Source organism: Coccinella septempunctata, chromosome 2 (assembly GCF_907165205.1).
Source record: "Coccinella septempunctata chromosome 2, icCocSept1.1, whole genome shotgun sequence".
Classification (NCBI taxonomy): domain Eukaryota; kingdom Metazoa; phylum Arthropoda; class Insecta; order Coleoptera; family Coccinellidae; genus Coccinella; species Coccinella septempunctata.
In genome coordinates this window covers 35,092,489-35,105,609 of record NC_058190.1, presented here as the reverse complement: position 1 = coordinate 35,105,609, position 13,121 = coordinate 35,092,489, and the positions used below count along the sequence as shown (strand labels likewise).

General features: G+C 34.5%; 1 protein-coding gene across 1 annotated transcript; it reads right to left on the bottom strand.

The window, feature by feature from the left end:
• Positions 1-1,945: 1,945 nt before the first annotated feature.
• Positions 1,946-7,227, bottom strand: LOC123308423. Its single transcript, XM_044891059.1, has 3 exons — positions 7,024-7,227; positions 6,761-6,849; positions 1,946-2,894 (listed from the first exon to the last, which is right to left on the bottom strand). The coding sequence occupies exons 1-3, from the start codon at positions 7,065-7,067 to the stop codon at positions 2,335-2,337; spliced, it is 693 nt and encodes a 230-aa protein (XP_044746994.1). The 5' UTR covers positions 7,068-7,227; the 3' UTR covers positions 1,946-2,334.
• Positions 7,228-13,121: the final 5,894 nt, after the last annotated feature.

Here is a 13,121-nt window from a genome sequence, read left to right as displayed (position 1 = left end):
CCAAGATTACATTAGTCATCTGCTCCCCTCCATTCCATTAGTATGAGCCATTTCATGATTGACATTCTGACAATGTGTTTTTGTTGAGATAAAAGGAAACTGATAATTTGAAACGAGTTTTTACAGCGACTGCTCCGGAATAGTTTGAAACGCAGCTCAACATTAAATTTATAATTCAGACTTCGGAGCATGAATGTTTTAGGAGAATTGGGCGTTGCCGTTGCAGCTGTTGGGAAATTTCTCGTTTATTTAGGGCCCAATTTGAGGCCATGGAGGGGATAATAATTTTGTTTCCTGCGGCAAATTCTATTCATCTGTTCTTTGAATACGTAGGGGGGGGGGATTTAGGGAGTGAATGAGTCATTTTGGAAATTGATAACGGAATAATAACATTTCAAGGACACAGTGAGTATTACCGTTATTAGTCATCTTGGTTGATGATGACTAACTTTTCAGTTAGGCTTAGGTAACCGTATTTATTCTAGATAGGTATCATTTTTATCAATTTTACCGTGGAATTTGGACTTCTAATCGGAATAATTTGAATAGGAAGTTGCGGTTTCGTACATGAAAGGAACTATCATTTATTATTCATCCATACGTGTTCATTGTTGATAATACACGTACAAATGAAATGGAAAATATTGGCAAATACCTTTGAGTACCTAATACCCAATGCAATTACTTCAGGTTATTACTAAGTAACTATTACCTCATGTCCTTGAGTATTCCGATAGTTGGTCTCTACTGAAAGATAACAGGTTTATTTTATTATTCGATTTTTATTTTAGTTTATTTCAAATATGTACTCCGAATGATGAAAAATTTCATTCGATTATAAAAAATAATAATAAACTTTCCCGGAACTCTAACAGTTGAGATAACGAAAAAATTGTGAAACAAAATCTAGCTATAATTCAAGAATGATGATCTCGGGTGGTTATGAAAAATTTAATTTAAGTTGGTAATAGCCCATAAGTTGAGACTTTGTATTGAGGAATTCAGGTTGGTAGTGTCGAAAAACAGTGAACTACAGTTGATTGAGTTATATTATACTGATGAGTTCAAATAAGGGCGAAACCGGTCTATGGCTACTCTCTTTCGATATCGGCACGTTCTCTCAAATATACTCAAAATGTCAGTCTGATTGATTTGATTATTTTTTATAGTCTTTCGGTGTTGAACTGGCTTCATATACTAATATAATGGATGTGTCATTTGAAATGAGAAAGTAGTAACTTGTTTCCGGTATGACCGAAAATTGCAAAGGTCTGAAAATATTTTAGGGTATGTTCATTGTCAAAAACCGCAACATGCAAATTTTCAGTACAGAATTGTGGTTTAAAATGAACTTCTAATAGTCCATCGCGGTGAATCACTTTGTAAAATAGAATCAGGAAGGAAGGATCGAACAAAATTCAATACTTATTTTTACTGAAAATCTATATTATCACAATGTTATTCTTTAAATTCTCATAAGTATAAAAAGAAAACAATCAACATAACAATTATACTCCATAAGTGTAGACTTTTCCAATATGTAGGTACCTACTACACTGTGTACCACGAAAGCGGTTCACTTGAGTTTGTGAGTTATTCATAGAGAAAAAATAAGGAAGTGAACCATCAGTAGGATTGTATTTTTCAAGGATAGTATTGTGCTCTAGGAAAAACTATCTTACATAGGCATGAAAAGTGAGGAAAATCATTTTTTTTTAATTTTTTGCAGATTTTACTGTTTTTCAAATTGAATAATATAGTGACAATTTTTGATTGTTTATTTTGTTATTTCAACTTCCGTTTTTCCCGAAAACGTCAAATTTTTTTTTACGTAATATATTTTGAAAACTTTTAGTCGCATATTTTCTGAATGCTGAAGTTGCTATTTCATGTATATACCCAGGTATTCGAATTGAGATTGAGCATTCAGAGCATTCATTGGGAAAAAGTATATTAGGCGAGGAAACTTCTGACGTTTTCTGAAAAATTTAAAGATGAAATAGGAAAAAATTATCAGAAATGAAATTGCCTCTATACCATTCATTTTTAAAAACAATTAGAGTCGTCAGAATTTTTATTTTTTCTGTAATAACTTTTCCTGTCTACGTTTGATAGTTTTTCCAATAGCACATTAATTTGAGTAACAAGTTGTTACTCTTTGATCATATTGCCAGTTCACTTTTTAATTTTGTTCAATGAATGAGCCACAGAATCTAGTGACACGCTAACGTGAAACACACTGTACCTACTTCTGTTATAAAAATATTTCAGCTCAGTCTTATTGTCAGATGTGAAACCAGTGGGAGTAAGCATGGCAGGCGTAATCGACTTCTATCAACTCAGCTTAGTCGTTTCATATTCTTCCTCGCTTTCTAAAACAATCTTAAATATTTCTTTCTTAATCCGCCGCTTATAGGATCCTGGAAGCTGCTTTGTGGTGCTGTACATAGCCATGAAAAAATCATGCAATGCATCTCTTTCTGATGTGTTCCACTGAACAAAATCTTGTCTGAGCTCGTTTCCATGTTCTGCTACGTGCTGTATTGGAGATATTGTACGGAACTGTTCATTTTGAGGCAATTCAGAAATTATAGGCTTCTGCTCATCATCGCTACTTGATTCACCTTTGATGGGATTAGGCGGTTTATGAATATACAAGTCATTTGCTGGACCTTCAGATTGCCCCTCATTTGGAAGGACAGACAGACCAGACAGTTTCTCATTCATATAACTCTTACTGTTCTTCATGAATGGTAATAGAAATTCCATTTGCTGTTGGTATATCCATGTCCTTGGAGGATCCGACTGTGGTCCTCTCTTCTTCCTATTTTGTCTTCTTAGGGCCTCCCGATGGCAATCTCTAAGTTTTTGCCATTGTTCTTTGACAGTAACGCCTGAAAACAATATAAAAATCACGATTGAATTGATTGCCAAGGGAATACAGATTATACAGGGCGAGTTGTTGGACTTAATCAAAGGTAGGTACGTTTTTCTGGTCTAAGGCCCTCTTCCAGCAGTGAGAAGAAGGAAATTATTTAGTGTCTGACAATTCAAGCGTGACGAAAATGTGTGTGAGGGCGCCAAACTTGCAAAAAAAAACCTTTCTTATTATGAAGCTAATGATTCAAGAATAACGGAAAAAATATAATCTGATAGTTTCAGCGAGCTGAAACAAAAGTTGTAGAGCATAACATTTCGTACAAATTTCGTTCGAAGCAATTTTTTGTACGTTCAAACGTTTTTGAGATATATGGCGATGAATGTACAGGGTGGGCAAAATTCGTTGTCTACTGAAGGGATCTCGAGAACTATAGCAGCTAGAAGACACAGCTAGATGACACATTCTCTAGCTCTTTTTTCCTTACTATTCCAAATCTGAAAACCGATCCAGCCAAACGGTCATTGATTTTGAGTTATGAACGAAAATTGAGAAATTGTCATTTTCAATGAAGCTGAATAACTCACTTATTTGAACTCGTATTCGAAATCCGTTGTTACATTCTACAGGCACTTTTTTATGAGGAATTCGAATATGATATTTGGAAATTTTTCGATTCACTCATTTTCGAGATACGACAGGGATTTCTGATTTTTCAAATGTAAACTATAGTTGAAAGTTCTTTCATCTTGCTGCATTTTTTTTGCTGATTTCAAAAATGTATCATGTGTTGCTATTCACATGAATGTTACACGAGAAAAAAATTCAAAACTTCTTCCTGCTTTTCGATTCTGTGTTGAATTATAAGTAGGCTGGGTTACCATAGCAACCGTTGAATATGCATAATATTTTATGAACCTGAGCCTCTATGATTGAAATCACGGATTGCTGAATAAATATTTCGATGATTAATTTGCCATCGTTTGTTCTCGCGATGTTTGGCATGCTTATCTTATGATGGTTCACAATTCGAACACTACCGTTGACAGAAGTAGGTACCTATTTTTCATCATCTTACTTCTGTAAAAATTATAATAATAGATAGCTATCGTATTTTATTTATAATATTACTGACTCTTGAAGTTTATTTCATAAATAGAAAAACGATAATTGAATAAATTTCCTTCTTTAATAATCAGACGAAAGTCTTTTACTCTCTTTAAATGGATATCGATCTCGATATCGATATACAAAAGAAATAATATTATTCGTCAGTCGGTGATTCCTATCGCAGAAGGTTGAGTTCACATAGTATAGGATTATGTGGAGTTCACGAACGATAATGCATTTTCAACGGTCGCTATGGTTACGCCAGCCTACTGAAAATTCAACAGTGATCGAAAAGCAGGAAAAAGTAATGAATTTTTTTTCTTACATTATATTCATGTGAATAGCGACATATAATACATTTTTGAAATCAGCAAAAAAATTGCCCCAAGATGAAAGAACTTTCAACTATAGTTTACATTTGAAAAATCAGAAATCCCTGTCGTATCTCGAAAATGACTGGATCAAAAAATTTATTGATATCATATTCGAATTCCTCCTAAAAAAGTGCCTGTAGAATGTAACAACAGATTTCGAATACGAGTTCAAATAAGCGAGTTATTCAGCTTCATTAAAAATGACAATTTTTCAATTTTCGTTCATAACTCAAAATCTATTAATGTTAGGCTGGATCTGTTTTCAGTTTTGGATTAGTCAAGCAAAAAGAGCTCGAGAATGTGCCGTCCGTTTTCTTCTAGCTGCTATAGTTCTCGAGATCCCTTCAGTAGACAACGAATTTTGCCCACTCTGTACATAGCTAAGCTTCTCGCCCTTATCGCCTTCTAACTCGAAATCGGTTAAAAGTAAAATTGCTTCAGACAAATGTTGTATAGAATTTTATAACATGAATTTATTATCAGAGATACGTAGGGCATATATATACAGTGTCTTAATCTGACTGGCTCGAGTATGAACAAGTAACGATTTTTTTTTGCATGTCCAAAGGATCACTGCTCATAAAAAGTTGAAACCATAGAAATATTGATTTCTATTATTTATATTGATACAAACCATATGATGTTATATATTTTTGAAATCAGTAAAAATTAAGCTTTAAAAAAATTGCACAAAAAACTAGTGTTCCCATTTGAAAAACATAACTTTGGGTCAGCTTCGTAATTAAAAATCTTGCTAAAAAGGCGAGCACGCTTCTGGATTCTACGTCAAAAAGTGCCTGTATAATAGGTTTGTTCGTAGAGTGGTTTGCAACGGTTGTGAACTGTACAGAGCAAGCGCAATTCCATTTTATTTTAGGGTAGCGAAAATCCAATTACGCTTGCTCTGTACAGTTCACAACCGTTGTGAACCATTCTACGAACAAGCCTAATGTTTCAATTTCAGAGCTCCATCATCAGTATTAGCGGAGATATAAATTAATTTCGAAATCGCCATTTTTCCAATTTTTGCTTATAACTCGAAAACAAAAGAAAGTGGCCAAAAATGACTACTACTATTGTTAGTTTTTCAGAAAAAGAGAACGAGAATGGGTTATCAGATTTTGTGTATCTCCTATGGTTTAAAAACTGTAGTGTTAAAACATCGAAATTTGCCCACCCTGTACACCTGACGATTTTTTTTACATTTTTGAAAACCTGCAGATGCCTTCCCCACCGCTGAAAGTGCATACATCATAGAACCTTTTTTTCTTTTTACCATCTAATCTACGAAATCCACTAGGTATCCAAGACGCTCGAGTAAATCCCGATTTAGCATCGTTATCGTTTCTGATCATTCGGGAATAAAAGGTAATGAAGAGGACAGCACATTTGATAGGAAAAGAACACAAACTCCTTTACTGACCCTGAGCCATTTTTGTATTATTGAAAAATGTGCCTACAATAAAGAATATATATAGTGATAAACATTTTGGTAGAATGGAACATTGCAAGATTTAAGAAGTACCTATTTGGATCTTAGCAAGAATATGCTACACCTCCTTACTGCATCCTTTGCAAAGAGGATGAGATCGTCATCTCAGGAAGCTTTAGATCTGTCAGTCTTAAGAGCAGAGTTCCAGAATTACATCTCGGAGGAAAGAGAATGAGCAGATTTTCAGGTTACTTTGCACTGATTGGACGGTATTGACGTAATAGATTGAAAAGATGCGATTCTGGAACGAGCCAATTGTACCTACAGATTAGTCTGACGTGACGTGGGACCACGTCATAATGCGCATGATTCAAAAATCTAACATAGGGTTTTGTGCGGAAGCGTTCAAATTGTTCTGACATGCATTCCCACGTCACGTCAGTACAATTGGAACGCTTCTGCGCAAAATCCTTTGTTAGATTTTTGAATCATGCGCATTATGACGTGGGCCCATGTAACGTCAGATTAATCTGTAAGCACCTTTAACCTGTCGATCTGCCACGCAGTGAAGGATTTACTTATAAGCTACAAAGTTGCAGCTTGAGATGGCATGTTGTGTTGGTATCCGTAATGCATATTTGGAGACATATCTGGACTTTTTAAGGGCCGCATATCTCAAACAGCTTTGAACCTTATCAAAACTGAATCCGGTCCTGCGGTCTCGACATAATTATGTCATTATGACTGCCAAAATGGCATGTAATTCAAATCTTGAAACACCCTTCATAATCGTAAATACGACAATAAACCAAAAGGATCAGGAATTGCTATGCCAGTGCTATTGAACCTATTTGTTGTTTCGGTCTTCCATTGGCAACGATTCGTCTTATTTGGGCAACAAACGGAGTATTAATTTCAAACTTTTTTATAACTATTATCAATCGTTTATAAAATAGTAGAACTCACCGTCAGCATTTAATTTTTCCCCCAATGATTCCCACAGTTCATCTTTGTATTTAGTTCGCATGTAGTACGGATGCGTTGTACAATAAAGAGCTTTGTTTTGGTTCGCAGTTTAGGCGGTTCTGAATCGGTTCAAAGCAGTGGAGCAGCAATGGTGTGGGAAGCTACATGCATGCTACGCGCGAGCTTACGCTGAATAAATAAATATGCCACTGTTTTGAACCGTTCTGGAACCATCCTAAAAGCGAACCAAAACAGGCCTAAGAACTGGGTGTTCTCGAACCAGAGAAATTAGTTTTTCGGTATCCATGTCTCGTCTTATCCTCGAGGATCGTATTAAACTCTGCAGACGCCGTGTCCCTGATACTAACAATGATACAAACTAACCTAAACCAAGACAGGCTGTACTAACGGCTACACATGAATAATTGGGAGACAGCACAGCGCAGGGCAGCGCCGTGTCTCACGAGGTCGTGCGGCACTCGCACTAAATAAAATTGCCCCTCTTGAATTGGAATACAGGATGTTTTCAAAGATGAGGCTTCATTTTCAACAGATGGTTACTCGTTGAAATGAATTATTTCACCAACGATTGCCTGAGTAAAACTTTTAAAATGACAAAGTTAAAAAAATTATCGATGTAGTATATCCCAATATACCGGTAGATTCGGGTAACTTGGGACAGTCCTGGGGGGACAATTACCCCCCTTGCAGATTTCTTTGTTTCTTACCATTTATGAGTGAAGGGACAAACTTACGAGATTGTGTAGCGTCTTTTCGGTTAGTTCAACAATTAATACCTTTTGAGTGAGCCGTGACCAGAGCGTTCGAATTGACAGGAAAAATTAACGAATTCAGGAGAGTAAAAGTGCGTTTTTTTATGGCCCTTATACTTTCTAGTGTCCTGTACATGTGTTTCACTTTGTGCATGTGTAATTTTTTTTCTGAATACGTGGGATATTGGGATATTAGATATGTCACGAAATAAGGTTGTTTACAAATCAAACAACAACAACAACACGGATTTCATTCATTTATTTTGTTGTTTCATAGGGTGACTTTTGACAATGCCGAATAGATACAAGCGGCGCATTGGCAGCAGGAAATATGCCGATTTTTCGCAGGAAATTACATTATTTTTACAAAGAAATTACCAAAGAATGAAAGAAAATCAAAGTTCCTTTGTTTTGTTTAGATTTTTTACATTTGAGTTGCAAGTCACCTACATATTTCATTTGAGAGTTGAGAAATCTATAGATTTTAGCTTGTGTCCCAAGCCTCCCAAATCGGTGGGTGACTTGGGACAAGTATATTTTATTTTTAAAAAAATTCATATCCGAATTCTGAAGCATCGTATATATCCTAATCAATAGTCTGGGTCACTGATCATATTCGAACCTCTTTTTTTCAGATAAAAATAGGTCACCGTTTTGAAAATATGCAAGTTGAATTCAACTATCGTCCCAAGTCACCCGAATCTACGGTATCCCTTTTGATATTGTGTCACTATCATTATCGTAAAGCCACCTAAAATCGACAGTAACAAATAGGAAGGCTTTGAAAACAAAACATATGGAATAACAGATTCAAGGGGGGCAAATTTTAAGATTTAATTCACCAGTGCAGCATACTTGATTTTGTTTCATTCGATCCATTCGTTTTCGCGATATTCAAATTCTAATTTTAAACATGTTTTGTGAATGAATCAAATTTTCACTATTTATTCAGTGGCGTCGATGATAATCGTCAACTTTCATACACCAAACAATCCAAACATCATAAGATTAATATTTGAATCTTTCATTAACAATCAAGGTGAAAATGGTTTATTTCTCCTATTAAGTAATCTAAGAGCAGAAATAATTGAAATAGTTTCTCCATTCATCATGAAAAACGGAAACTGTATATCAAATTTATCATCAAAATTACAGAATAAATGAATAAAGCTCCGATTGATTCACACAGCATGCTTAAAGGGAAAACCAATGTTGTTTTAGTTATTTATACAAGTGAGTTAAATGAATAAACATCTATAACTCACGTGTTGTATACAAAATTGAGTGGATGGACGTCAACTTACCCTTGTTACTGTGGGTTGAATATTGTCGTCTTTAAACGTCAAAATGAAATAAACAATTTCAATGTGAATATTTCGAAAACGAATGGATTAAATGACGAAAACTTAAAAATGGTACCCTCCCATCCTTCCTATTCAAAATGTAGGGGTTGCGGTTGTAACACTGAGGGTTGAAAAGATACATTCGTAAATTTGATCCCAGAAGTTGTCCCTCGAATCAAAAATCGACATGCATTTTTTAAAGTTCATTCAACCTGTTTTTCCATCTGTCTCTTACTCGATTTTTCGTAAAATGTTTTTCGATGAATTCTACCCCGTCACAGCAAAATACTTATCTTCGCAAACAAAATGATAATATCTAAGTTTAATGGTAGAAAGAAGCCAATCCAAACATTCAAGCAGAATACATATGTTGGTCTGTTGCATCCATGTTTAATGATGCTGAGTATTTTCTCAGGAATGTGGACGAAGGTAAGGATCTTTTTCCTTCTAAATTTTATTCCCCGAAACGCCGGCGAAGTGGTCGAATAAACTTTGAAGAAAAAAACATCTTCACATTTGTCGACATTCCCGAGAAAATATTCAGCATCATTCAAAAAGAATCTTTGCTGGACATTTATCCTCACGTAGTGGGGATTTTCTGTTGACTAGAATTATGAGAATTGTTCACTCCATTTCTTGTGAGTGTGGCTAGGTGGACAGAATTAATATTGTACAATATGCATTAATAAACAGCCACAGAAAAAAAACTCTTTTTGGAAAAAAATTCTTCAGATTGCAATGCTTGTACATGTCCTTGATGGTGATGATGATGATGGTAGGTGTGAAACTGTTCTTAGTGACTCAGTGTCTTCCATACTTTGTGGCTAACTTCCACTAATCTAGCCATAGATCGTATGCTTGTTGTTGGTTCATCGTCGACTTTTTTCAGAATCTTCACGAAAGGAAAAAACAACCGACAAGTCGTGTGACAGAAGGTGAAGGGTGATTATACAGGGTGATTCACTACGATGGCTTATTAGACAAACTAAACACAATCAAGCACAATTCTGTACTGAAAATTTGCATGTTGTGATTATCGATTTTTATAATATTTTCAGATCTCTGACGTTCAAATGCGAATTATAGCTAGAAGATCAATCATTACTTTTTTGGTGAGAACAGAGGACACAAAATCCACTCTGTATTTTGGTTGTTATTGGTAAGGTTTTCGTTCCTTATCCAGACTCAAACAAATATATTCCTAGGAATGTTCTGTATTTATTTTTTGAATGTTCAGAATATAAATCCGACTTATCCAAGGAGGCTGCTGAACACCCATGTTACCTCGGATTACCTGAGTTGTAAATTGTCTTTATTATAATGATATTTGATCTTTATTTATAAGTGTTACACTGAGTTTCAGATAAGTCAATTTGTCAATTATGATTTAATAGTCCATAAAAATTTTAATCCTTTATTAAACAGGGTATATGCATCGTTTAGGGGAGGATCAAAATTTTAATGGCCAATTAAATTGACGTTCCTGCAACTGGGCGTTAATCAGCAGAGTGCTGTCAAATCCACTTAGCCAACAATAATGTAGATAATCTGGCTCTACGAAAAATCCAGCAATTTGATCGTATTGTGTTAAATCCATCTCAGGCATCAGGATATTAAGGATAATCAAAAATTCACATTAGTATTCTGTCCAACAACACCTCACACATTCGACTTTCAGAATTCATTACCTCATTTCAAGATAAACTACTCGACTAGAAAAATGTATGCTCCTCCCAATGTATCCTCCAATCAATATCCCACAAAAGTTATAGAAGTAAAGTTGAAATCCTTCAGTGGAATCAGGAATCAAAATTACGTATTCAGTTGCATCTACAATATTATGGATCCTTGAAGTCAATCGCAGTCAAGAAAATTTTATTCGACCGTTTAAAAAAAAACATTTAATCTGCTCGTAGTTTTCTTAAAAAGTTAATCTACAGGATGGTGACAAATTCGATGCTCACCTGCCTTTATTGCAAGTCCTCCAACATGACATCCCTCAAATCTTGATATCTTCTTTTGTTCTATAGATTTATAATGAGAAGTTAGAAATTGTACATATATTATTATGATATTCTAAAATTGATTATATATCTTCTTTCCTTTGAGGAAGATTCCCATGTTATTTTGAAATCCTTCAATATTATCGTCATTAAATGAAATCAGGTATACAATTTTTCATTGAAATCAGCCTCCTAGATTTCAAGATTCGACAATTTTTTTCTTATGGAAGCCATATTGAATTTCCCCCTTGAAAAATGAATTTTAATATGTTTATTCAAGATTCTATTAGATTGATCGTCAAATTTTTGACGATATTTTTGGAAATATCTTTACTCACACTAAGAAGGACATGAATTTTATTTACAAATTGGTGTAGTGATTTCGTATTGACGAATGAAAAATGCTATAAAATGAAAAATTGTTTCTCACTCAACGAAGATCAACTATACTGCAGGTTATCTGACTTTCTTTTGAAAGATTTTGATGGATTCGTAGACCAATTCGAAAATAAAATTCAAGGCCTTCTTTGCATGTTGTATATGAGTGCCAATATTTTCGAAAATATTTTCAAAATTCCCCTTCTCGATTCGATTTCGAACAAACTGAGTCTTATGTTGAATAGAATAGGTACTATTATAAATTTCTTATAATGGGAAAATTCAATATAACTGCCATAAGAAAAAAAAATTGAATTTCTTGTCTTGATATCGATTGAAATTTATTTTGGGAGGATTTTGCATCTCTTCATAAACTTTTTAGGGTTTTCACTCCCAATCTCTGAAACAAAATCAATTAAAAATGAACTCAACGATTTGCTCCTGCGTAAATTCTTGCACTAATTTGTCAGGAGCAAATTAACTAGAAAAAATTGTTGCCTGACAATGAACTCAAAATAAATAACGTTGAAATTATAATTCTTCGTAACGTTTCGGAGTCTATATCAGACTCCTTCATCAGACGGAAAAATCTACTTTTGAAAATCTTCTGAATTGTCGCTTTTTGTCTGACATTAATTGTCAACACACAGAAACAGAGACTGCACAGAAACGTTGATTCATTTAATTTTGAAATTACCGGATGACAGTTCTTTCTTTAGTAAATTGATCCAAATATGATCTATTCCTATCGAACAATTTGCCAAATTATTATCTTGATCTAATAGAATACACGTAGACTCTTTAATTTTTCGTTTAAAATGGTCTGGGTCTGGTTTTTAGTGTTGTCCCAATCCATCATGTGGTCTCCCGTATTAGAACAAATGTGATCTGCGATTTGTGATCGATTAATTTCTCTATTTTTAATATTATTTTTATGTTCGCGTTTTCTTATTTCTAGAGGTCTGGACGTTTCACCTGTATAAGTTTTACCACAAATACAGGGTATGTTGTAAATACAATTTTTTGATTTTTGTTTTTCGTTCAAAGGTTTAGGTTTTGTTAATATAGATCTTAAATCATTTTGCGTTTTAAAAACAGTTCGTATGTTGAACTTCGAACCGATTCTTCTTATTTTTTCTGAAAGGCCATTAACATAAGGAATTACATTCAACAAATTTGGTTGTTCTTGACGGTTTGTTGGTTGTTCCTGATCATTATTACGATTTTGGTTAGTCATTTTTCTCTCTCTTGAAATTTAGGTTTTAATACAAATGGTATAATTTCACTGAATGGCCATAACTTTGACGGATTTGAAAATTTCATGGTAATCGTTCGTAAAACACAGAATATACGGGTATATATTGATATCCACTTAGCCTAGACCAGTTCCATGCACAAAAAAATATTGCGTTACCATAGCAACGAACAATAGAAGTGTCAGTGTGAAGTTTGAGGTCAAAAAAGTAAACCAGAGTTACGAAACAAATTAAAAGAAAGAAGATGTCCACCGAAATTGTGAAAATCGAAAAATTGCATTATCGAGCTATCATCAAGTACCTGTATTTAAAAGGGTTAAGAGGTAAGCAGATTTACGAAGATATGCTTAATACCCTTGGTGATCGATGTCCTTCGTATGCGACCATGAAAAATTGGACTGCAAACTTTAAAAGAGGTAAATTTTCCATTGAAGATGATGACCGATCGGGAAGGCCAGTTTCTGTGTCAGTCCCCGAAAATATCGATGCAGTTCATGACATGATTTTATCAGACCGTCGAATTGGGCTGAAACGCATATCTGAAGCACTGAATATTTCATATACGAACGTGTTCATCATATATAGTTCACGTCAATTTGGACATGAGA